Here is a 27728-nt window from a genome sequence, read left to right on the forward strand (position 1 = left end):
AGCAGTTACTAACCATTAAAAAAGAGGACATGTGTTTTGAGTTTGATAGTATTTATTTCTTTAGTTATCCTCTCTTTACCTACCTTCTAGTATGTTTTATTCCCCAAATAGAATATAAACTTCTTGAAGGCAAGGACTGTCTCTCTCTTGTATTTGAATCCCCACATCTGGTTCATAGTTGATTCTTAATAAATGTTCTTTGGATGATTGATTGATTGATAGTATGGTAGCAACATAATTACATAATCTGTTATATTTAAATGGAGCTTAACTACTTGAAAGGACTTTTTAAAAATGTTTGCCAATTTTTTTTACATTGCTCTCATTTCCTAATACCATACTCCTCCACCCTCATAGACCCTTCACCTGTAAGAAAGAAGTACAGTTAAGTAAAATAAACCAATATATTGACCATGGACATGTTGTTTTCTCCATTAGAATATAAGTTCCTTGAGGGCAGAACTATTTCATTATCTAGCACACTGCCAAGTATACAGTAGTTATTTAATAAATGCATTTATTAACTATTATTCAATGCCTGTTGAAAAATAGATGCCCACAGATCGAAGAATGGCTAAACAAAATATGGCACATAAATACTTGTCTTTCCCTGTTACTGAAGAGAATACTACCATGCCACAGAACGTAATTAGTCTGATGAATACAGAGAAGTATGACAAAGCTTCTATGAACTGATGCAAATCAAATTAGCAGAATGAGGAAAACAACACTAATGATGGTTGCAACAATGTATATGGGAAGAGTTCCAGCTCTGAAACTAGTACTAAAGTTGAAATTTCTGAAGGAAAGCAAAGGTTCTGCCCTTTTTCTGTCACTAAAACCACTGAAGCTCTCTTTGCTGGAGGAAACAAAAATAAAATACTTCAACTATCTTTGAAGGAAATCCTCATTTGCATCTGGGTTAAGTGAAGACTAAATAGGACCTTTTCATGTATTTCCAATATCTTGTCATCTTCTTCCCTCTCTTCTCTCCAGAGTTCTGCCACCATTCTGTCCTTGTTCTTGCCACCAAAAGAGATCTTGGTTCATCCGGAGCTGGAAGAAACTTCAGAGGCCGTCTAGTTTAATCTCCTCATTTTACAGAGGAGGTAACTGAGTCCCAGGGAAACTAAGTTATTTGCCCAAGGTCTTGAATTGAATAGAGAGCCTGATTTTTTTTTTCAGGATTTGGTGAAATTCTAAAAATTCCTCAAATCAAATATCAGAAACTTTTTTGTGGTCCGGATCTGTGAATTCAGAGATGTAGAGAACCTCTGGTGAAGAAACTTCCTCCACCCAAGCAGATCAGCTACCTATAGGCAACATAGTCTTAGAAAGTTACCCAGGGGCACCGAGTGGGTAGGTGACTTGCCCACGGTCACACAATCAGTTCGTGTCAGTGGCTGGATATGAATTCTGGTTATCCTAGCCCTAGGGAGACCCTGTGACCACTCTAGAAATTACTGACCCAAAAATAAAGCCGCGACCCAGCTAATTATATTCACGACATCTGGCCAACTCTGAAACATCTAATGAGTTACTTATCCTGAGCCAGTTAAGTAGGCAAGAATCAGACTCCAAAAAGTGCCTCGTACTCTAATAAAGATAAAACTTCCTTGGAGAGCCGCTGACTAGCTCATCTGAAATAGGCACAAGAAAGGGTGCAAAAAGTCAAGAGTCTTGCAAGGTCCTGCACAGGACTGGGAGAAGGGATAAGGTCAGAAGTGGGTCAAAGCTCCTTCATCACGCTACATGAAAGAAAGAGACCCTTATTCTAACATAAACATTTAGCTCTAAAAAGGCCTTCTGCTTAATGAAATAATAACAAAAGATATTAAAAAAAGATTTGCTTGTGGTTTTGCAGTGTATTTGCAATGTGAATCAGCAAAGAACTGTAGAAAGAAGACTAGTAAATCTTAGCTCAAAGGCAGGAACTCTTAGCCTGAGGTCCATGGATAGACTTCAGGTGATCCTTGAACCTGGATGGGAAAAACAATTTTCTTCAATCTTTATTTTCACTGAAGTCTAACTGAAATGCAGTATTTCCCAAATTATTCAGTTATTTAAATTATTGTTGTATTATTTAATAATTATGAATAATATTCAGAATGTGTAGTGTTTACATTATTACATTATTTAATAATTATATTTAAATATTATTTTGACAAAACATCCATAGACTTCATCAGACCACCAAAAGAGACCTATGATTCACAAAAAATAGTTAAGAATTCTTGGTCTAAAAAGGACACTGTGTGTTACAGTGGAGAGAACACTGGGCTTGGAGGCAGGTAGGTAGATCAGGGTTCAAATTCCACCTGTAATACTAACTCTATGACCTCGGGCAAGTCACTTAAAATCCCTGAACCTCAGTTTCCCCATTTGTAAAAGCAAAGAGTTGGACAAGAAGGATGAGACCCTTCCAGGTCTAGATCCACAGTCTGAAGAGGTGACTCAGGCACCTCTCTGGGAGTTAGCTATTGAAGGACAGAGGGGTTATAATCTGTTTTGGTGAAGAGAGTTTACACTCCCAGAGTGCCCTACACTACCAAGGTCACAGAGCCTTTACATCTTTATGCAAGTCAGGGGTTTGTAGCCATTTTTCTGTATCATGGCAGTTTGGTGAACCTGTGGACTCCTCAGAATCAGGTGCTGAAAGGGTGTTGTATTTGGAGTCAGAAGACTGGAGCTCAGCTCTGAGGCCTGCCATTTAATTACTTCTGTAACCTTGAGTAAAGTCATCTATCTCTTTGGCCCTCAGTTTCCTAATCTATGAAATGGGGTGGTTGTACCAGGTGATTTTTCTGATTGTTTTTAGTGAGGCAATCAGGGTTAAGTGACTTGCCTAGGGTAACACAGCTAATAAATGTCAAGTGTCTGAGGCTGGATTTGAACTCAGTTCCTCCTAACTCCAAGGCTGGAGCTCTATCCACTGCACCACCTAGCTGCCCCAAGACCAACTGCTTTCTAAGGTCCCTTCCAGCTCTATAAGTCTATGATCCAATGATCCCATCAACATTCAAAGTAAGCTCAGGCTAATGAGACAAATAGTATCCTTTGATAAGTTTGTGAAACTTGAATTGCCACCTTCCTCCTTTCCTTCTCCCCTCTTTTTCATACTCTTGTAGTAGTTCTAATAAATGGCTACTTTTCAAATCTGGGGGAAAACCCTTTAAAGTAGTATGAAATGTGAGCATGATCATGAAACTGTGATGTAACTCTTCCTTTAGAATGGCTCATGTGAAAATGATCGCAGAGAATGGGGACTGAAGACAAAGTGACCCCATACTACAGAATGAGAGAAAAGAGACTGGAATAACCTCTCCCAGGTCCCTTAGCTCAGTCTCCTCAGCTCTTGGCAAGCCATCAAGAGCCATTCCAGATGGAGATCTCACTGCTCAGTTCCCTTCTTGGGTAACTTGAGCTGAGACAAAGACTGGGAAGGACAGGAAGATGGGGACTGGTGATAAGTGTTCTTTCTTCTGGGTCATACCATGGGTCAAGAAACCTATTTCAGAGGGCTAATATGTCTGTAATGTTGGCCACATCTTTTATCAGCGTGGGCCCAATTAAAGGCCAGAAGGCAGAATGCATGACATTGCTCATTTTCATTTAATGAATGGGATAATTCAATTCAATAAGACATAGTGGTATAGTAGAAATACCATTGGCTCAAAAGTCAAAAAACTTGGGTTCAAATCCAGCTTCTGATGCTTACTACCTGTGTGACCTTGCGTAAATCATTCAACCATTCCATTCCTTAGTTTCCTTATCTTTAAAATGCGAATATTGGACTAGATGGGCTCTGAGGTTTCTTTCAGCTTTGATCTCTTATCCCATGGTCTTAAGTATCTACTATGTGCCAGGTACTAAGCAAAAACCAACCAATCCCAGACCTCAAGGAGCTTACATTCTACTGGAGGGATATGACAGGTGGAAGCACAGATTTTTTTGGGAAGGTACCTTAAAGGCCACCTAATCTATGACCCTCGTTTTACAGTTAAGGAAACTGAGGCAGAGGTCAGGTTCCTTGTCAGGGTTAAAAACCTAGTGTCTGAAACAGAATTTGAGTTCAAGTCTTTCTGACTCCATGACCTGACATTACCTAGTATATAAGCCAGAAAAAATAAAACATGTACAAAGGAACTTCAATAAATAGAAAGTACTAATAAATGAGGGAGGGAATGATGATAATGATGATGATGATGATGACAGCTTGAGTTAATATAGAGCTTTCAGTTTTACAAAATCCTTTACATATATTATTTCACTTGATCCTCACAAAAACTCTGTGGGATGGGGTGCTATTATTATCCAAATTTTATAGCTAAAGAAACTAAGGTGAAGAGAAGTTAAGTGGTTTTCCCAGTGTCACATAGCTAGTTAGTGCCAGAAGCGGAATTTGAACCTAGGTCTTCCTAATTCCAAGTTACAAGATCATAGACTCAGAGATGGAAGGGATCAGAGAGCATATTGAGTCTAACCCCCTCATTTTACAGATGAGGAAACTGAGGCACAAAGAAGTTTTTATGACTTCCTCAGTGTCACACAGTTAGTAGGAGACAGAAATAGGATTTGAACCCGGGTCTTCCCAGATCCAAGTCCAAAATTATAGCCAATTCACCATGATGCCGCAAGACAACTGAAATACCAAATGTTATTTTAGTTGATTCCGTTGAAAGGTTAGTTATGTTTAAACCACGAAACTGTGATTATGGATCCCAAACAGATGAGAATTTTTAAAATAAAAATCCAGCTGAGAAATATTTTAATGATAGAATAGGGAAGATAACATGCCACGATGTTAAGGGAAGAGGGCTGCTGCTGGGAATTCCTTGGAAAGTATATGGTTATTCTCTTTCCAGGCTATTGATTCTGTTTTTCCTCAAAGGAAAAATTCTTACTGGCTCCTTGAAAAGTTGCTGTGCTACACAAGAACCCACTGGACTCTGAACCAGAAAGCCTACATCCTAGACTTAGCCCTGCTCCTCACTTGTTGTGTGACTTCAGTAAGACATGTCCCATTTCTGGGCCTCAATTCCTCGTTCTATAACAGGATTTCTTAAATTTTTTCCACTTACGACTCCTTTTCACCTGAGAAATTTTCACGTGACCTTGGGTATATAGCTATATAAAATAGGTACACAAAGCAAACATTTACTGATAATAAATCATAAATTTATTTTGAAACAATTCTTTGGTGTATATATATATATATATACATAATTTTACCATTTATTAAAGATGAAAGCAAACGTGCCTACTAATGATATGATGTGCTTGTTTATTTTTACATAAAGAATTCAATCTTAGTGGAATATTTGATACTGCAGGACGTAGAGCATCTTTAATGTTTTTCCGAGTTGATTGATATTTTGATTTTATAATCATCAATGCTGAGAATGCCACTTCACACAAATATGTAATACAAAATGGCAGAAGTATGTTTACGGCCATTTCAGAAATTGTTGGAAATTCTGTCCTAATCCCGAGCCAAACTTCATGTAATGATTTAATCACTGCAATATATAACATACAATAGTCTCAAATCTGAACTGAGGTGTTTCTGGCAACGTTCATTGGTGTTATGTGGCACGATGGCATGGCAGGGCAAAGAGCTCGTGTTGTGTGTTCACAACCAAGGCTACAGTGAAGTTGCTTGATACAACATAGGCAAATGCTGCCAGAAATACCTCGGATTCACTACACTTTTGATTTTCAATTAATTTTAGGTCATCGCACCATTCAGAAACCTTTCACTATTACCAAATCTTCTGCAACCCCCACATTCAGTTACGTGACCCCATCTAGGGTCACTACCCACAGTTTAAGAAGAGCTGCTCTATAAAATAAGAGGGTTAGACTCAATGATCTCTACAATTCTTATCAGGTGTGATATTTGCTGTTTCCTTAAAATTCACAATATTTTTCCCTTCATTTATTAGAATGATTACAAATGAACAGGTCTCTGAGATCATTCTCTTCTTTTTAAAAATTTGGATTTCTTAAGTGTGGACATGTTTTTACTGGAACAGCTCTCAGCATGGCAACCCTTTGTGAGTTGCTGTGGCCAACCTTTTGGCATTGAAAATCTCTATTACTTAACTGCTTTGGCCCTTTGAGGCCATGGACATAGGTACATGGGAGAGGTCATGGGAGAGGTAGCATATTTCTCTTTACAGTTGAGAAAACTGAAGATCAGAGAGGTTAGATGACTGTCCCATTGATGTTATAATGTAAATGGTTCTTCTCAGTGGTTCTGCTCACTCTACTCTGCATCAGTTCATACAAGTCTTTCTATTTCTCTTTAAAAACAATTCCCCTTCACTATTTCTTTTAGCACAATAGTATTCCATTACATTCATATACCAAAATTGTTTAGGCATTTTCCAATTGATGGGCATCCCCTTAAGTTGACAGTTTTTTGCCGTACAAAAAGAGTCACTATAAATATCTGTATCTACACACACACACATACAGAGAGAGAGAGAGAGAGGAGAGAGACAGACAGAAATAGAGAGATTGAAAGAGAGAGAGAGAAAGAGACAGAGAGAGAGAATTGATAAAATGCCAATAACTCCCAACCCCATGTCTATTTGTTCAACCTTGAGAATATTTGTGAGAATAATTTACACGTGTGTATCGCAGATATCCTTGATAAAATGGAGAGAGTACAAGTAACCTTTCATAAACAACATTCTGCAGCAGGCCACATCTTTAGAGTTACACAATTAGCTGAAAGGTTCAAAGAATACAAGAACATACTGTGTCTGCCGACTAACTTTGAAAATAATTTGATTCAGTTGCACAAAATGTTGCCTCAAAGGCAAGTTGTTTACCAAGCATTTGTTAAGCTCATATTAGATTCCTGGAAAGAGGTGACAGTGGAGATAACTTTGTTCAAAGAGTGTCTCATTATCAGCATCTAGTGAAACATTGGCCTTTGGCAACCAACCACCATGAAGTATGTCCCACGTAGGGACCAAATGGGAGAGGTTTCACTATAAATGGTGAGATCTTTCAGTTGCCCCTGTTTATAAATGACAATAGGCTGATTGCATTCTCAAACCCTGGAATTCCACTAAACCTACTGACTGAGATCCATGATACTGTGAGCTAAGCCTAAGTTTGGCAAGATTCAGCAGGTTCAAGGTTTTTTGAGGTTGTTAAAATGTACTAGTCACTATTGAATCATAAAATCCAATTAAAATTACTTTTTAATTGAAATTTTAAAATGCATAATACAAGAATAAAAAGGATATGAAACACAACTGTCCTTTCAAAGTCTGGAACTGAAGGTAGCATACCATAGATAGTTTGAGCTCAGGAAAATATTCCTAACAACTTTTTGAACCTTCAGGGCAATCATTTTAAACTCCAAACCATCAGGGCTACAAAGCAGTAGCTGGGACTGAGCCAAGGGGCTGGGCAGAGACAGGACTATAGCCACAACAGCTGGAATAGCCCCAGGAGTTCAGTCAAGTTCTCACTACATATAATCATTCAAAAGAATTTTGCCTAACAGTACACACAGGAACAACCAAGTGGATGAAAAATGTCTTTTGTATGCAATTGGAAGACCATAGATATACATATTGTGTATTTATATTATATTATGTGTATGTAAACAGATATTTACACACATTTGTGTATATATAATATACATAATATAGACATATACATACATTTATATGTACATATATGTATAATATATATGTATTGAGAGAGAGAGAGAATGAACAGTGAACTGGGTCCAGAAAGCAATCAATCATTATTCAACCTGTATCGAAGACTGTCCCAGTTGCTGGGGATACAAGTTTTAAAAAAGAAAAAAAAATCCTTAGTTGTAAAACATACCCACACATTCTAATGAGGGAGATCAGAAGTCCAAATATAAATATTATACAGGATGAATAAATATTAATGTATACTGGACTTAGAGTCAGGAAGACCTGGGTTCAAATCCATCCTCTCTCAGACACTTACCCAAGACAAGTCATTTCGTCTTTCTTAGACCTAGTTTTTTCATCTGTGAAATGGGGGTAGTAATGGCACCTACTTCACAGGATTGCCGTGAGGATCGTTTGAAATAATATATGTACAATATCTTGTTAAATTGCTATATAAATGTTAGTTATTATTATTCGTATAGCATTTTCCATGTATTATACCATTTGGGTCTCACAATAACCTTGTGAATTAGGTATTGTAAGTATTATTATCTTCATTTTTCAGATGAGGAAACAGGCTCCAAGATAATAAGTGACTTGTCTGTGGTCACATAGCATCAGAGGCAAAAACTGAACCAAGTTTTTTCTGACACCAAGTCAAACACTCTATCTGTCACACCACAGGCGGCATGGAACATCACGGTCTCTGAAGAATTAAAGTCAAAGGTCACTCACAAGGCAATAAAGAGACATATGTCAGGCATGAGTAAGTCACAGCATATCATCAACATACTTGTGCAGATGAAGTAGCATAAAGGGTATTAACAGAAGAGAAGATGGGCCAGTCATGAATTAAAGGTGAACGATAGCCAGTGGATAAGTCAGCATTCCATCGGCCTCTAAGTAATGTCTAGAGATCATACAGTCATAGTCCTGAAGTTGAAAACATCTTTAGAAGTGGTCTAGTCCAAACTCCTTATTTTACTGATAAGAAAACTGAAGCCTAATGAAGGCTCTAGAGCATAGATATTGGCAAGGGTCACCCAAGATGAGAAGGCTTGTGTGGGAATTGCCATTGGAGGGAATATCTCTATTCATGAAATCAAAGATGTAATCAATCTGTCTACCATGGTCTATAACAAGGATTCTTAACCTTTTTTTTGAGTCATGGACTCTTCTGGCAGTCTGTTAAAGTCTATGGACCCTAATACTACTGCAGTTTGTTGCCTACATTCATAACTGGAGAAAATGCTAACTTGCAATTAGAAGTTAGTGAATATAAAGATGGCATATTCATAGACCCCGTGAAATCAAAGGATCCATGGATCGCAAGTTAAGAACCCTAATCTATAATATGCTTATGGAGAAAGAAAGACAGGGAAATGTAAGCTGCCATCAGGGCTGGCCTCACATATAAATAAGGTGAGAGGTCATCTATTTATGTCCTATGATTTGAAGCATCTTTAAGACTGCTCCTATTTTTAATCTCCCCCACCCCTTGCTTTTTTGCTGATGTTCTTAATTGAAAAAAATAATGAGGTGCTTTTATAAGTATATAAAGTATAGCAACATATTTTGTGGTATCATTTACTTACCGATGTACTGCTAACAACTTAGTACAAAGTGTCCTCAGTTTGACTGAAATGACTAATCCAACTCAGTCACTATAGTTTCCTTCAGCAGCACAATGAACATCTTCAATCAGCATAATGGAGAATTGCCAAGGAGAAGTTTATTACAGATAATCTGAGCCTTTAATTGGCATCATATTAAACTGTAAGTGTTATTACTAACAGAGGAGGCATTCTTCAAACTCCTTTAGGATGATATTGCAAGGAGCTCTGGGCTGGGAGTCAGAACAGCATTCTACTCTTGGGTGTACTCCTAATCAACTGTGTGACCTTGGACAAATCATTTAGCCTCTGGCACCCCTACTTTTCTCATCTATAAAATGAATGGGTTGGCATACATGACCTTGATGTTCCTTCAAGGTCTAAAATTCTATGACTCCCAAATGGAAGACCACCCAAGGGGACGAGACGACATCTTCAAGGATCCCACTGGGCATTCCCAAAGTGTTAGTTAAGACTCAAAGTCATTTTACAACTTACCATATAAATGAGAATTCTCAAGGAAAGAAAATTCTTCTGAAGAAGACAAGTGGGTATGTCCAATGAGATTTGTTTCTGATCCCATCCAGGCACTCAGTAATCTGAGAATACTCTCCACACATATGTTGACAGGAAATCCTTACAGAAAGAAAATAAAAATAGAGTTAAATTTTAAAAGGAAACTAATTTTTCTTTATATACACATTTCAGCAGGCCCTTCTGAATGTTGGTGTACCAAGTGGAAAGAACCTTGGCCTGAGAGTCAGTCTTTGGGTTCAAATTTTATTTCTGATTTTTATCAATCTTTGTGAATTTGGGCAAGTAATTTCATTTCCCTGGCTTTCAGGTACCTCATCTGTGAAATGAGGAAAATGGATGGTCTACATGGCCTTAAGGCTCCTTCTAAGTAGAGATCTATGATCCTGCTTCTTGTTATTGATGGTGGTAGTGGGGTGGTGGCTGTCCTACATTTTTGAAGAGGACCAATGACATCACGAGGTGATATCTTGACTTGTGCGTGAATTGGATTTAGCTACTTCTACTCAATACCCAAGAGTTTTTTCTTTCTTTCTTTCTTTCTTTCTTTCTTTCTTTCTTTCTTTTTCTCTTTCTTTCTTTCTTTCTTTCCCTCTTTTTCTTTCTTTCTTCTTTCCTTCCTTCCCTTCTCTAGTCTTAGCCTGTGATTTCATCAGAATTAGAAACTCTCCCTGCAGAAAATCATTCCACTGATACATATTAGTGATGCCTCTAAAACTTAGCATCTTAGAAAGTTTCCTGAGGCAATAACAGGTGAAGAAATGCCTGACTCAGAATTACACAGTCAATATAAGTCAGTCAGAACTTGAACCCAGCTATTCCTGGCATTTCCTTTTCCTAGTCCCATTTCTTCTTTCAGACACTCAGCCCAACCCAAGACTCAGAGCATAGTACTAGGAGTAGGGAACACTTCCTTATGATTATAACTTTGTCCTTGAATATGCTTTACTTTGGCCTTGGACAAGCCATATAACTTTCTGATACTACTCTATATTGGAGTTTCAAAACAGTTTTAGAAACTATATCTATCTATCTATCTATCAATCATCTATCTATCTATCTATCTATCTATCTATCTATCTATATATGTATATGTATGTGTGTACACGCAGATATAATATATGAGTTTCTAAATTTTTTTAGAAACTATATATGTATAAATATATGTACACATACACATACACATATATTTGAGTTCTGAAACTATTGTAGAAACAGTTTATATATGTGTGTGTATATGTATGTATATATATACATATATATGTATGTTTGAATTTTAAAACCATTTTAGGAACTATTTTAATTTTAGGTTCTATATTTAAGTTTTTAAAGAGTTTTAGAAAGAATTATATATAATGTATATGTATACATACATTTGTGCATATGTATGTACATCTATATATATAACATATCTATATATTTGAATTTTTAAACCATCTTAGAAATGGTTTTAATTTTAGGTTCTATATGTATATACACATACATATATGTATATATGTATATATATATATACAAGTCTCACATACACACATATGTATGTACATACAAATGTATATATATCATGGTGCCATAGAGAAGTCACTTGGAGTCAGAAGACTGGCACTTATAGCTGTGCATCTTTGAGTAAATCGCTCAACCTCTCTGAACCTCAGGTTGTTTCCATCTGTAAAATGGAGATAGCAATCCTTTCGCCTCCTCCCCACATGGCAGGCCTGTTGTGAAGCTCAAATGAGACGGTAGAGTAATGGAAGGGACCTCAGCGACCTGCCCATCCACTAGCTACCAGAACCTTTGTTTACAACATGTCCAGTAAGTGGCCAGTCACTTGTTATTAAGGCAGTGATGAGAAACCCCTAATTGTGGAGAAACCCTTAATCTCAAAGGTAATTCAATCAATTTGGGAAGAGCAACATCTGTTAGGAAGTTTTCTCCTTCCATTCTGTGGACTTTACCCTCATGGTTCACTTGTTTCTTCTCCCCTTTCTACCTGAATTTCTGAATTACCCTCCATTTTGAGGAAGCTCCCAAGCCAGCCAGCCTTCTTTCTCTAGACTTCACCACCATGACTGGCAACGGGCACCTCCCCTTTGACGATGTCTCTGTTCCCTTTTATGTACTGTCATTCCTCATTAGAATGTAAGCTTTTTGTTTGTTTGTTTGTATTTGTATTCTCAATGCATACCATAGTTCCTGGCATACAACAGATGCTTGATAAAGGCTCATTGATTTGAAGAAGCCTAAATCTGCCTCACTCTAACTTCTACCTGATGTTCATAGCTCTTCTCTCTTCTGTCAAACAGAACAAGTGTGATCTGTCTTCCACGTGGTAACCCTTCAAATATATGGCATGTTGCCCCAAGCCTTCCCTTTTCTAGGCCAGACCTGCTCCAATTTATTCAACTGGTCCTTGTACAGAGTGATCCTGGTGGGTCTCCTCAAAGCTCTCTACAACTTATCATAGGATTCAGGGTTAGAAGGAATCTCAGAGGTCATCATCTCCAGCTCCCTCATATGAACTGACAGAGCAAACGCTGTCATTGGGGAGACAACCTGCAATCATACAAGGCTTCCTAGTTATGTGCCACATTGCTGACTCATACTACTCTTGTGGTCCTTTGAAGCCTTCAGATCTATTTTCAGATGAACTGCTATTCAACCATGTCTCTCTCATTTGGTTCTTGAAAACTCAATTTTTTAAACCCAAATGTAGGACTTGATACTAATCCCTATTTAGTTTCATTTTATTAAAATAGGCCTAAAGTTCAAGTCTACTTGTACGTCACAGTTTTGTATGCATCTTTTAAAATATTTCAAAAATAATAGCAGTGATATTGTATAGTGCTTTGTAAACTATAAAGTTATATGAATATGCATATATAAGTTAGTCAGTCAACAAGCATTTATTAAGGACCTTTATTAAGCGCCAGACATTGTGCTAAGTGCTACAAAGAAACACAAAAAAGAGTACAAAAGGATATAAAGAAAGTTTAAAAAAAACATTCCTTTTCCTCAAGGGGCTCACAGTGTAATAGATATGCAAACAATTATGTATAAATTAGACATGTAGAATAAATAGGAGATACTCGATACGGTACAGTATTGGCATTAAGTGGGGTGGGGGGATGTCAGGAAAGGCTTCTTGTGTAGCAATTATCCTCTTCTAACAAGCTAGGTGTCTCTTCATTGAGTTTTTATTGGTTCTGGAATCACACTGGCTCTCCGTTAACCAAGGACCAACCTGGCAACATTCAGAGAAGTTCATTTTGGCTTCAGGAAGAAACGTTCCTTTCTCATTGGGCTATGCTCCAAGTTCTGGGCCAGACAGCCTCTTGGACCCTCAGAGTACCTCAAATGACCCCAGGGTGGAATGAAGTTATCAGCCACAATTGTCAATGATCATACAATGGTTCAAGAGTAGCATTGATGGAAGGCATGCCTGTCCCAACAAAAGTACATAGCTCTGAAGTGCTGACAAAAGGAAATAATTCTTGAAAACCATGTCATAAATGATGAAGGAGTTACCATCTATATCAGTGGGGATAAGACCTCCACCAAGGGGATCACGGATCATGAAGTATGAAGTACCCTTATTATTATTTTAAATGCTTTCTTCCATCATGGGTGACATATGAACTGAGGTAAAGAAGTAAACAGAACCAGGAAAAAATATACACAATGACTACAGAGAGTAAGTGAAAAGAGCATCAACAGACAAATGAAATTGGCTACTAAGTATAACGACTAAGCCTGGTCTCAAAAGATATAGGGAGGCAAATCTCCTTCCCATCCTTTGTAGAAGGCAGGGATCATGGGTGTGGGACACTGACTATCTTCACTTCTTCCCTCGGAGATTGTCTCCAATTTATCCTGGATAGCTCTTGCTTCTACCAAGTTGCTTGCATGTTTCCCCCTCCCCATTAGACAGTAAGCTTCTTGACAACAGAGTTTTCCCCTATTTTTTGCCATTCTTTATATTTTCATTGCTTATCACAGTGCCCTAGTACATTGTAGGCGCTTAATAGATGTTTGTTAACTGACTGACAGTGCAGTGCCTGGAACATAGCAGGTACTTAATAAATGCTTACTGACTTGACTTATTAATGCATTGATTAGTTTGGTTCAACGGTTTTTCTCTCTATATTTTATTCTTTGTTATAAGAGATGACTCCCTAAAAGTGGGACAAAGAGGGGTATATTGGGAAATGAAGGTGACGTAAGAACAAAAGATATCTATTTTAAAATACTTTGATGGTAGAATAGAAAAATGAATATGAGTAAATAAGTATTAATCACATGACCCAGGAGAGCAAAATGGGGTCAATTATTTCCAGGAAAATGCTTGTATGTTATCTTAATTCTATGGACATTTATGAAGTACCTACTAGGTACTGGACACTTCTGTAGGTGCTGAGGATACAGAGAAAAAGGCAGTCAAATATACGTGCTACTAGAGAAAGGTAAGGAAGCAGAATACAGCACTTGTGATTTAATTGATTTAGGGAACCACCAACTAAGAAACTTTCTTTCCCAAGGCAGAACAGCTCCTATCCTGCAATCTCATCTTGGAGAGATTCCTGGGGCAAAGAAAAGTGAAGAGACTTGACCAGGCATCTGAGGCAATGCTTGCATTCAGATCTTCCTGCCTGAAGCTGGGTTCCCTAGCCATTATGTGATGGCTGACTTCAAGTTAAAATGTTCAGTGGTTTCTCAACTGTTCCAAGTATCCGAGAGCACTTGGCATTAACATTTCCATGACAGAAGATATGTTGAAATAACTTGGCATGTTTTCTGAGGTGGAAATTAAATCAACATTATTAGCTCAAGAGGAGATCACTCTGTCCCTGATGATATCCTGTCTAATTGGCCCATGAGATCCTTTCCCTTTTTCGAAATACACAAGAGCGCAAGGCTAAAAGGCTGGACAGAGAGGGAGATCCTAAAACTTTGGGCAGTTCTTTTTCAAGAGTTTCCCATCTATCTCTGAGAAAGGAAATTCCACCGCTTCCCTTGATAATGTATTATAGGGTCTGAGAATCCAAAGAGCCAGGAAATGGTTTCTGATTATCTCCCCCAAATTCCTTCACTGTAACTTAAAATCCACAGCCTACTTGGCGCATAAAGGAAATATTGCTTGTTTCATCCAAATTTCCCATACTTCGATCCCATTTTGAGATCTTCCTCATATTCAAGGAGGCAGTGGGGAAATAATTCAATTCAATTCACTCCAATTCGACAAGCATTTATTAAGCACCTCCGGTGTGCCAGGTTCTGTGCTAGACACCTGCAATAGAAAGATCAAAGTGAGGGGGTCCTTGCCCCCAAGAGCTTACATCAAGAGCATTCATCACTTCAACCCAAGAGTTGAGGTCTTGCTTTTGAGGAGTACTAGCTATGGAGCTCTGGGCAATTCACCTCTTCTCTTGGGGTTTGGAGCAACTCTCTAAAACTGTAGGCTGCTGGGAAGGTGGCAACCTGCATTAGTAGAGGGGGTGTCCTCTTTCGGGAGTTCCCTACACCAATGAAATTGCAAGTTTCATCCCGTTCCCTTTATAGGCTAGCCTAGGCTTTAGAGAGACAGAGCAGAGTTCTGCATTTGTCATCAGAGGACCTGAGCTCAAATCTTCATTCTGCCCCTAACTACTTTGGGACCTTGAGCACTCAGTTTCTTCATAGTGAAGGGTTTTGTCCCTCTTTGCTCTCTATGTGTGTCCCTATGATCCTAATAATAGGAAAAATAGCTGGCATTTAGACCTCCAAGACCATCTAAATGAGACAGATGAGGAAACTGAGGCCCATAGCGTTAACCTGGTCCAATTCCCTCCCTTTACAGATGAGGAAACAGAAACCCAGTGAAGTTATAGCAAAGATTTGAACCCAAGTCCAGTGGCTTTAGAATTTGTTTACCATCCATTATTTTACTCCATAGGTCAGTCCTAGGGAGTAGCCCAACTCCCAAAGGGGTTAAGTGACTCAATAAGTGCACACAGCTAGTCAGTGCCAGAGGTCAGGACTTCCTCAGCTCCAAGCCCAGGCTTCTGTCCATGGTGCCACATTGCCTAACCTCTAAGATGCACTGTCTATTTCTCAAACCAGACTATCCCGCTAGGGGATACACGGACCTTCAAATGACCCAAAAGTTCTTGGAACATGCAGTGTACAAATATAGAAGAAGCAATGGCCAGGAAATTGAAGTCCAAACTTCCAGGAACCAGGTCTATTATCTGACTACAAACAAATAACCTTTTTTTTCTCATTTATGAGATTTTCCCAGAGTCATTCAACTCACCTCTCTATTAATACGATACAGAGGACAGGGCAGCAGCTGGCACTTGACTATCACTAGTCAAGAATTTGGGTTCAAATCCCACCTCTGATATTTACTACCTGTTTGATCTTTGGGAGTTATTTCATCCCCTGGGCCTCAGTTTCCTTATTTATAAAATGAGGATATTGGACTCAGTGTCCTATGAGGTCCCTCCCAGCTCTAAATCTATAATCCCAGCATTAAGTTATCATACAGAAAACAATCAATGGGAATGGAGGTAAGCCAGTCATATACCAAGAACAAGGGACCCCAGATAGAATGTACTAACAACCACAAACTGTTATAAACACAGAGGAAAACATCCAGGATCTAGGGACCATTTTTGATGTGGAGATTCTCCACTTCTGGTCTAGACAATAGCCTAAGAAGTGTTTTGGCTGCCCCCCAATCTTTTCTCCAATCCATGATCCACAGAGAGGCCAAGCAGGTATTCCTGAAACAGATCTGACCATATCTCGCAAGCCACACCCCATTCAAAAATCTTCCGTGATTCCATGGTGAGAAACAAATTTCTTAGACTGGCATTTAAAGCCCTCCACAATCTGACCCCCCATCTACCTTTTCAGTCTTGTTTCCTATCAATGCCTTTTATATATTCTGAGTTCAAGCGATACTGGGCTGTGCACTATTTCTCATAAATGACCCTCTATCTCTTACCTTTTCACAGGCTGTATGGGATGTGCTGGATTTGGACCCTGTATGGACACTGAAGGTCATTCAGTCCAACTCTACCATTTTATAGATGAGGAAACTGAGACCCCCCCCCCAGAGGTCAAATGATTTATCCAAGGTCAATAGAAAAACTGGGATTCAACTTGACCCCAAATGCAGAGTTCTTTCCATTACATCATTCTAAGGATCCCAGGAGTTATACCATTTGTCCAATGTCCCACAGCTACTAAGTGAGGGAATCTGACACTTTTATCTAGATCTGCTGATTTCAAGTCTAATACTTTTTGCAGGGTCGTAGAATTAGGGGCTGGAAGGGACCTTAGGCATTATCTAGTGCCTAGATTCCTTATTTTACAAAGAGAAAACTAAGACCCAGGGAGAAGTAACCCATCCACACACACAGCTGGGATTTGAACTCAGGTCTTTTTGATTGCAATTCTTTGCCACTCTGCCTCTCAGAGGCCCTGAGATCCTGTCTTTAGCTCTTGCTACCTATATAACTTGTGTAAATCATTTCACTTTTCTGTCTCCATTTTTTCATTTGTAAAATGAAGAGATTGGATGAAATAATTCCTAGGATTCCTTCAAGCCCCAAATCCCATGCTGTGGTGTTCCAAGACTGTGATTTCACTGTTATACAGTGAATACAGATATCCAAGATACATAGTATAAATGGAAAGGAATCTCAAAGTGAAAGTATTAGCAGCGGGCAAGACAAGGAAAAGACTCCTAGGCTTCCGACTAGTGCTGCCATGCTTATTTTGGGGAGGTTCTCTACAAGGGATCTCATTCCTACTCCCTTAAGAAAAAAAAAAGAATCCAGGGAAACCAGAAAGCAGAGAGGAATGGGAAGATGTATTATACACATAAGTATATATTTAAATTTTATATAAATCATCAATTTAAGTGACATAAATCATTTTGGTACCTTGGTGGCACAATGGATAGAATGCTAGACCCAGAATCAAGAAGACCTGAGTGCAAATCTAGCCTTAGACACTTATTAGTTGTTACCCTGAGCAGGTAACTTAACCTGTGCCTGCCTCAGTTTCTTCATCTATAAAACAGGGAAAATATTAGCACTTTCCTCCCAGGGCTGTTATGAGGATAAAATGAGATAATATTTGTAAAGCACTTTGCAAACCTTCAAATGCTATATAAATGCTATCATCATCATCATCATCATTTATTACTTTAATTGCAAAATGCTTTCTTTAAATTTGATTGACAGATACAACCTATAATCAGATACATCTCTGTAGTGTTTGATTACAACAAATGGAGATCAAACCTGTTTTTTATAGGAAAATCTGAGGGAGGAAAATCTACTTCTCACCGGGGATATCAGGGAAGAAGGCTGCACCAAGGAAGGTGAAACTTGAGCTGGGCCTTGAATGATTTTGAAAGGTGGAAATGATCATCAGATCACAGAAATAGAGCTGGAAGGGAGCAAGCATTTATTAGATACCTACTGTGTGCAAGGCACTGAGCTAAGCGCCTTACAAATATTAGCTCATTCAATCCTCACACTAATCATGGGAGATAATGGCTTGTATCATCTCTATTTAACAGTTGAAGAAAATGAGACAGTATTTAAGTGACTTACGAAGGGTCAGACAGCTCCTAGTTTTCTGAGCTCGATTTGAACTCAGGTCTTTCCTGATTCCAGGCCCATAATTCTATCCACTGTGCCACCTAGCCTCCTCTAAGGTAAGGATTTTAGGGAGCATTTATTCCACCACTCCATTTTACAAATTAGTTAACCCAGGCCAGAAGAGTTGAAGTGGTTTGCCCAAGGTTACTCGGGTCATCAGTAGCAATTCTTTGATTCTAAATCTATGACTCTGTTTCTCATTGGAGAGGGGGATGGAGTAAATTCCATGCATCACATGATCTCTTCTGTAGGAATGGTTAGTAGGCCAGTTTGGGGGAACACACAACACAAGAGGGGGGTGGTGTGAAATAAATCCAGGAAGGCACTTTGGGAACAGGTTGCAGAGGACCTGAAATGTCGGGCTGAGGCTTTTGTATTCCATTATTTATTTATTCATTTTAATTTATTTTTATATTTGTTTGTACATGCATTTTATTTATTTAATTAATTATTTGATTCAAGGGCTAATGAGCACTCTAGATTTTTTAAGGAGAGGAGTGAGCTGATCTGTGCCTTAGGTAGATTACGTTGGTAGCTGTGTGGAAGATGAATGGAGAGGGATGAAATCAAAAGTCCTGTGCTCATAATGTTGACTCTGCCTTGGGCTAGTCATATGATTCTGGCTAAGTCACCTTACCTCTCCCATCTGTGAAATGGGCATATAATACATGTACCACCAGCCCTCACTGCAGGAAAACGTTATGAGAATTCCAGTTATTGCTGCTGTTGTTATTATCCACTTTAACAAAATGTGTGTCCTGAAAGTCATTGGATCCTTTGTTTCTTCCATCAGTAACCATTTACTGAATCCATTTCCTCTAGTCTTTGGCTTAATAACTTGGTCCTCAGAAGTAATCACAGTATTTTAAGGCGTGACTAGCTCATTTCTTCTCTCACCTTTCTCTAGAAGAGCTACCTCCATGTTCTAGAAGAATTGCATTTTTATGCAATTTATGCAATTTATTGCATTGTAATGATTTTTAGAAGTTTAAAAGATTTTTGCTAATTATATCACATCCATTTCTGATTGATTCTTCCCCCTCTTCCCCAGCCTTCATTAGAAGGATTAACTACTTTTGATCCTCCATTCTCTTATCTGCAAAATAAAGGAGTTGGGTTAAATGACTTTTAAGGTCCGTGCTACATTTGGAGTCAGGAACCTGGTTTGAATCTCAGTTCTGATACTTACTACCTGTCTTATCTGAGGTCTCTCAGTTTTCTCATCTGGAAAATTAGGAGGTTGAACTCTGAGGTCCTTGCTGCATTTGGAGCCAGGGTACCCAAGTTCAAACCTCAGTTGTCTCACTTCCTAGCTGTGTGAACTTGGGTAAGTCCGTCCCTGGACCTGATTCTTCATCTGTAAAATGATGGGGTTGGATTTGATGACCTCTACCTAAGAACCTTCCAGGTCTTAGATCTATGAGCTGATGATAAACTTCCTAACGATTTGAGCAGTCCAAGGTGGGAAGGGCTGCCTCAGCAGAGAGTGAGTTTTCCATCCATGGTGCCTTCTAATGAGGCAGGATGACCCTTGACTAGAATGTTATAGAGGAAATTCCTGTTTATATTTGCAGTGAACCAGATAGCATGGGCTCCACCCCCAGGAGTCCTTTCTAGCCCCAAGATTCTGAGATTCTGTGTTTCATCAGTTGACTGCTGGGTTGCATCAGACCTGTTGCAACACTGACAGTCACCCAGCTTGCTCCAACAGTAAATGTGGCTCATGTAGGTCGGTGTGAAGGCAGGGCAATAAGGACAGGAGAAACCAACCCAAGAACAGATGGAAGTGTCCTTGCCTGTGGAGTATCGTATCTAGAAATGCATCCATGAGACCATTCCAAAAGTTAGCCACACATCTCACGGAAGCACAAATGAGCCAATCAATGGGCAGTCACCACTCCTCACTCCCACTCCTTAATAAAAACTCCACCAAGAAAAAGTCATCCTAGTCATTCTCATGATCTCCACATTACTCGGGGCAGAACATTGAGCAGCCTTGCCATGCCTCCTCTGGGAATGGCTTTGGTTTCTAGTGGTGGATAATTTTAATAATAAAACAGTGCCTGATATGTCCACTGAGCGTGAGTTGCACCTACATATACTCCCTACCTTATAGGGTTGTTATGAGGAAAGTGCTGAATATTTCCCAGGGGATGGAGCACTAGATTTGAAATCAGAAAGACCTGTTTTCCAACCCCATCTTGGACATTTACTAACTGTGTGACCCTGGGCAAACCGTATATCTATTCTGGACCTCAGTTTCCTTCTCCGTAAAATGAGGGGGTTATATTCAATGACCAATGAAATGCCTTCCAGCTCTAAGCCTAGGCTCCCATAGGCTTATGATCTATAACTTTAAGCAGTTTAGACAAGCGGGCAATTGTGGTTTACAGTGTCCAATATATAGAAGGTGCTTAATAAATATTTATTGCCCGACTGACTGACAGTAAAAGCTCATATCTCTATAGCACTCTAAGGTTTACAAAATTACAAGCTTGGGCATTTGGTGGCATATGCATTATTGTCTCCATTTACAGAATAGGAAACCTAAGTGATTTGCCTGAGGTCATACAGCTAGTCTGAGGGCAGATTAAAGCCCACATTTCTAGGTTCCAAAAATAAAACCACAAACTATTTCTTTTAAGGGCTCCATCTCACATTCCAGAAATGCAAAGCTATGGAGATTACAATGAAAACAAACAAAAATGAGCTCATTTTCTTACCCCCCAAAATTTTTTAAAAATTATTTACTATGAACATAATATTAAGCATATCTTTCAAATACCTTTGAATGAATGTGTGACCTCACAGACTTGCACAGACTCCCTTCCTTTGATGCCTGTCTGTCCATCCTGTACAATTCTTGTCCATATCTTTCCAAAGGTATACTGCCAGGCTTTTCTTGTCCCTTGACATTTCTAGGGCAGCAATGCCACATCAAAAGTACCAATATCATATGGATGCAATCAATTAAACTTTGCAATTATTTACATTTAAACAAATGAAATTGAATGCCTAAAATGTCATAACAACCTTCAGACACTCCTTGTAATTCTCCATTAATGTTCTCTCTTCATCCATTCATTTCTACTCGGTTTTCTTCCCTTGTGGTCCTAGACACTGAAAGATCTCGTCTAGTTCTGGCTAATTATTTTCTTTTCCATTTTGTATTACGTAGCTCACAGGATTACCACTTTAAAACTTGAGGTTATGCCTATCTCCCTTAATTCTAGTACCTTCCCTCTATTGATTATATCCAATTTATCCTGTAGATAACTTGTCTATACATAGTTATTTACATGTGGTCTCCTCGGTTAAATTCTGGGCTCCTTGAGGTCAGGGATGAACTTTTACCTTTTTTTGTATCCTCAAGGCTTAGGATAGTGCCTGGCACATAGTGGGCATTTAATAAATGCTTTTTGCCTATTGACTAGATATTCATTTTGTACATGTCTCTGTCATTAGACTATGAACTCCTTAAGATCAGGGACAGTATTTTGCCTTTCTTTGTATGTCCAGGGCTTAGCACAGTCTTGGGTACATGGTAGCCACTTAACAAATGTTTATTGGCTGATTGATTATCAAGTCGAACCTTTTCATTTTACAGATGAGGAAACTGACTAAGGAGTCAAAGGATGTGAGTTCAAATCCTGCCTATGTAACCTGGCAAATTGTTTAGCTTCCCCAGGCTACAGTTTCTGTAGGGAGTTGGCCAAGATGATCTCCACCAGGGTCCCTTCCATCTCTAAATCCATGATCCTATGAAGACCAGAGAATTCTAAAGTGAATTACCCAAATAGAAGGTGATCAGATGAGTAGTGAGCTACAGGACCAGGATTTTTACCTATATTCTCTGACTATTATTAGTACCCTTCCCACAATACCACCCTTCCTTTCATAAGGAGCTGTCCATTCTAATTCTTCTTTCACAACATGACTAATGTGGAAATATGTTTAATTTGATTGTACATGTATAGCCTATATCAGATGGCTTGCCATCTTGGGGAGGTGAGATTGAAGGGAGGGAGGGAGAAAAAAAGTTGGAACTCAAAATCTTATGAAAGTGAACGTGGAAAACTATTTTTACATGTAATTGGAAAAAATAAAATACTATTAAGAGAAATAAATAAGGGTCTCTCCAAATGTCTTCATGTTCCTCAAACTCATCCACTTTGTTTGTTACAGTGTTCCATTACACAAATAAATGCTATTTACTTAACCATTTTGCTTTATTTAATATATTTATAATTTTGTGTGGACACTATTTTAACATCATTTCAAATGTATAATTAAAAAGAACTCATATAGACTTCAAGGGCAGTGAACAAAGTCAGTTGAAGGCATAGCATCATTCCCCAAACTTGCTTCCTTGACCATGTCCCATCAAGAGAGATATCATATGATTAAAATAGACTCAAAAATCATTTTTCCTCCAAGTAAGCTGTGGTTGGTTATATTTGGGGACTTCTCAGTTCCCTTAGGACTTATGGCCATTTAAAGCAGGGATTCTTAATCTGGAGTTTGGGAACTTTAAAAAATATACTTTAAGAATTCTTTTTCAACATGATGGATTTTCTTTGCAATCATCTATATTTTATTTTATGCATTTAAAAACATTATGCTGAGAAGGGATCTAGAAGCTTCACCAGGGTGCCAAAGGGACCCATGACACACTGACACATACAAAAGGTTTAGAAATTGTGATTTAAAGTTGCTGTTGTTGTTGTTTTTTGACATCGTTGAACCAACCACCTCATAAGCAAGAAAAAACCATCCGCAACTTTCTTCTCCATTATCCGGAAATAACATCCTCCCTCTCCCCCAGCTTGGGTAAATTACTTACTTGTAGTCTTTGGCCAGAGTCCTGTCATTCAAGGTACACAGAGGACAGCTGTGTTCAAGCCTTCTAGCTAAATCCCAGTGATTTCCTACAAGCCCATGAGATGTGTGATGTTTTCTTGTATGCGGTGGGAGATTTTTTTAAGTGAAAGTTTGAATGATAACATGTTGCCTTCTGGCCCAGCCTTGTTTCTTCTTTGGCTTGCTGCCTCAATGGACACAGATTAGTCATTAACAAGTCTTCCCTGGCTACGTTATCTAAACAGAAATTTGAAGGCTTGGAGCCTTAGTAAACAGAGGAAAGATGGTCAAAGTATAGCCCTGGGATATTCCCTGGGACCCTAACTGGACAAGATCCTCACCCTAGCACACCTTGGAGTAAACCTCGCAGAAGATATAAGATGCCTTTTTTAAAAAAAAAAAAGTATGCTTTCGATAACAAAATAGGAAGGGGTGATAGCTTGTACCAGGAGAAGAATTAGAGGTCTATTCAGAGTTTCTTGAGGGGGAGGAGGAAGGAGAAGGTGTAGGGAAGAAGGAGGAAGGGAGAGAGAGAGACACAGAGGAAAGAGAAGAGGAAAAAGAAGAGAAAGAGGGGGGAGAAGGGGAGAAAAAGAGAGAGGGGGAAAAAGAGAGGAAGGGAAGGAAAGAAGAACGAAAAAGAGACAGGAAGAGAGTGGGGGAGGGAGGGAAGGAAAGGAGGAGAAAGAGAGAGAAAGAGAGAGAGAGAGAGGAAGAGGAGGGAGAAAAAGGAAATTGTATGTGTATGTGTTAGTGGAGGGAAAGGAGAGATGAGGAAGAACAGGTCTTATCAAATCCTTACTTTCAAATGCATTCTTGATACTATACATATCAGTTTAATTTAGTCAACACCATTTCCTTGACATCAGCACTTGAGTAATGGGGAGAAAAATCCAAAACCAATGGATTTGGAGGCAGAGGACCTGGGTTCCAATCCTGTCTCTGTTTCTTACAACTTATGGGATTTTCAGCAAATCACTTAACCTCTCTGGACCTCAGTTTCCTAATCTGTAAAATGAGAGGATGGGATGAGGTGGTCTGAAAGGTTCCTTCCAGCTTCCTATCTCTGAATTCTGGCACTTAGCTCATTGTCTAGTACAAGGGTGGGGAACTGCGGTCTCGAGGCTACATGTGTCTGAATTCAGTCAAAGGGCTGCACTTGAGGACCTAGAGTGCCACACGTGGCCTCAAGGCCTCAGGTTCCTCAGAGACTTAATAAATACTTGTTGCCTTTATTTGTTGACTTGGGTCTCATTTTCCTCAAACAAGGGGGTTGAATCAGATGGCCTCAAAAATTCCTTCTAGGTCTAAATCCAAGATTCTATAATCTTGTGATCTGTTTGAGAATATTAAATTTCTTTTTCTGTTAGTCATGAGGTGGGTGAGATAACATGGTCCAGTGGATAGAAAGCTGGCCTCAGAGGGCAGAATTCCTAGGTTCAGGTCCCAGCCTGGGTTACATGTGACCCTATTGTTGTACCTCTCAGGGGCTCAAGCAACTCTGAGACTGAAGGGTATAAAGCTGGTGTTCATCTGCACTAGTAATGGGAGTTTCTTCCATGAGGGACACGATGAGTTCAAATCATGAGCTACACCTTACACCAATGCTATTATTATTATTATTATTATTATTTATTATTATAACAACAATAATAATAAGTACTAACATTTCTATAGCACATATTATGTGCCTAGTACACTGGGCCTGGAGTCAGGAAGACTCATCTTCCTGAGCTCAAATCCGGTCCCAGACATTTACTAGCTGTATGACCCTAGGCAAGTCACTTACCTCTGTTTACCTCAGTTTCCTCATCTGTCAAATGAGCTGGAGAAGGAAATGGCAAACCTCTCCAGTATCTTTACCAAGAAAACTCCAAATGGGGTTATGGAGAGTCAGACACAACTGAAAAACAACTGAATAGCTGACAAACATGAAATGTGACTTCCTCATCTGTCAGGTGAAGGTCTGAGATTGGATGACTTCCAAGGGTCTGTCCAGCTCTAAAAAGCCCTAGTTCTAAATCCTCATGCCCTGAACAATCTCAGTTCTGTCAACAAGGCACCATATTGCATGTTTTTCAGCTGGTAATCAGAGAGTTTTCATGTTCTTCCCTGTATGTTTTCCTTCTACCCCCCACCCCACCCCTGTCTCATCTATGTGGTTTGAAGTTTGGCTGATGGTACACCGAGATCTTGAGCCTCCTTTTAAGGGAGGACAGGCATGCAGGGCTTAATAATTCCAGTGTTTTTCTTCAACTCCATGATGACTTTGGTAGGTAAGACCTATTTCTAAGAGTTGGAGTAAGGATCAAATAAGATAATAGTTTAAAAATGCTTAGCACAGTGCCAGACACATTGTCAGATAGTTAGCTGTTTTTCAGTTGTGTCCAAGTCTATGTGACCCCATTTGGGGTTTTCTTGACATTTTACAAAGGAGGAAACTGAGGCAAACAGGGTGAAGTGACTTGCCCAGGGTCACACAGCTAGTAAATGTCTGGGGCCAGATTTGAATTCATTAAGAGCAGTCTTCCTGACTCCAGGCTCAGTAAACTAGGCACATAATACGAGCTATAGAAATGTTAACATTTATTATTATTGTTGTTATAATAATGGTGATAATGATGATAATGATGATGATGGTGATTTTACAATGGTGTAGGGTGAGACTTGTAGACCTTGTTGTCAATTACAGAGCAGAAGGCATTTGATAGACACTCGCTCTCTCCCCTTCTCTCTTCCCTACTAAATCTTAAGGCTAAACATGGCAGTTATTATTATTATTATTGCTATTATTATTAATTACTACTACTACTACTACTATTACTATTACTATTCCTACTCTCATTATCAACCCTGCCTCTGCTACTACTGCTGCTACTGTTACCACTGCTATTATTACTCTTACTACTACTCCCACCACCACCATTACTGCTATCACTCACATCCCACCCACTATTATTACCACCGCCACCATAACTACCATTATTATTACCACCCGCCCATGCTCCCATCTCCTCCTCCTCCTCCTACTACTACTGATACTTTTATTACTATTACTACCACTACCACCCACTACTCCCTTACTACTGATGCTGCTACTATTGCTACCACCACCATTACTATGACTATTACTATTACCATCCACCCTCCCACCCCCCAACTATGACTACTACTACTATTACTACTACTACTACTCCTGCCACTACTATGACTAGTACTAGTACTACTACCACCACCACCCTTAGTACTACTTTTATTACTACCACCACCCCCCTACTACTATTACCTACCATGACTGCTACAACTGCTACTATTACATCTACTACTACTACCAACACCACCACCACTACTTACTACTACTAACTACTACTAATGCTACTAACTACTACTACTACTACTACTCCTGCCACTACTATGACTAATACTAGCATCATCACTAGCACCACTACTTGCTACTGCTAACTAGTGCTACTACTGCTACTCCTCCTCCTCAACATATGTATTTATGTCTCCCTTACTTGGCTGTGTAGTACAGAAACAAATTTCTACTTCTTTCTGATTCCTGGTGGAGTATACTTTTGGTGCTATATACCTAGGGTTTTTCAGTGAGTGTGTGGTTGGACATTATCTAAGTAATCAAGGTATACAGATAACATGGTTCCTGGGAAAAGACTATTTCTAACCAATTTCAATCCCAACTATCAATAATTAATACCAGGCCATATTTATATAGTTCTTTTTAAATTTGCAATATACATTGTCTCATTTGAGCATCACAACAAAGCTCTGAGATGGTGCTCCAATATTCTCATTATACAGATGAAAGAGCTAAGGCTCAGTTAAACTGACTAAAAGCAGGGATTGTTAACCTAGGATCCATGAACTTGGTTTTTAAAATATATTTTGATAACTCTATCTCAAGTTCTAAAAACAATTAAAACCATTTGGAACTATACAGATTTAAATCCCACCTCTGATACTTACTGTCTGTGTGACCCTATACATGTCACTTAACTTCTTAATAATCTGGACACCTCTCTAAGACTAAATGACAGGGCAAATTCTGACTTGCATTAGTAGAGGGAGACCCTAATAAGTACTTCTTTAACCCCAGTGAAATTACAATTCCAGTCCCTATCTGTATCTCTCTCCTACCATTATTAACTAAACAGTTGGTACTTTCAATGAGCAATCCATGTTGACAGTAGAAAGTAAATCATTCCCCCGGGAAATTCCTGTTATAAAAGAAACCAATGGAAAAGTGTAGGAGTGCTCAAGTACTTGCAAATACACACCCACTTACACACACACACACACACACACACGCACACTAATGTAAAAAAAAATGATAGCAAAATATGAACTACAAAACTGAATAAGACATAAACGATTTCAGAAAT

At 39.0% G+C, this 27728-nt stretch overlaps 1 protein-coding gene across 3 annotated transcripts in view; it reads right to left on the bottom strand.

Annotated features, from left to right (window-relative positions):
- The window catches only part of NR1H4 (nuclear receptor subfamily 1 group H member 4), a 76085-nt gene extending 52592 nt beyond the window's left edge, over nt 1-23493 (bottom strand). Inside the window, exons 1-3 of one of the 3 annotated variants that reach the window (XM_027855848.1) lie at nt 23312-23493; nt 21254-21386; nt 9782-9919 (exon numbers count right to left, since the gene is read on the bottom strand). In XM_027855848.1, the coding sequence (XP_027711649.1) occupies nt 9782-9866 (85 nt within the window). In that variant the 5' untranslated portion in view covers nt 9867-9919; nt 21254-21386; nt 23312-23493. The remainder of the gene's footprint in view (nt 1-9781; nt 9920-21253; nt 21387-23311) is intronic. The other 2 variants (XM_027855843.1, XM_027855844.1) reach the window with 2 other exon arrangements.
- Nucleotides 23494-27728: the final 4235 nt, after the last annotated feature.

Source organism: Vombatus ursinus, unplaced genomic scaffold, assembly GCF_900497805.2.
Source record: "Vombatus ursinus unplaced genomic scaffold, bare-nosed wombat genome assembly UNPS02011334.1, whole genome shotgun sequence".
NCBI lineage: Eukaryota > Metazoa > Chordata > Mammalia > Diprotodontia > Vombatidae > Vombatus > Vombatus ursinus.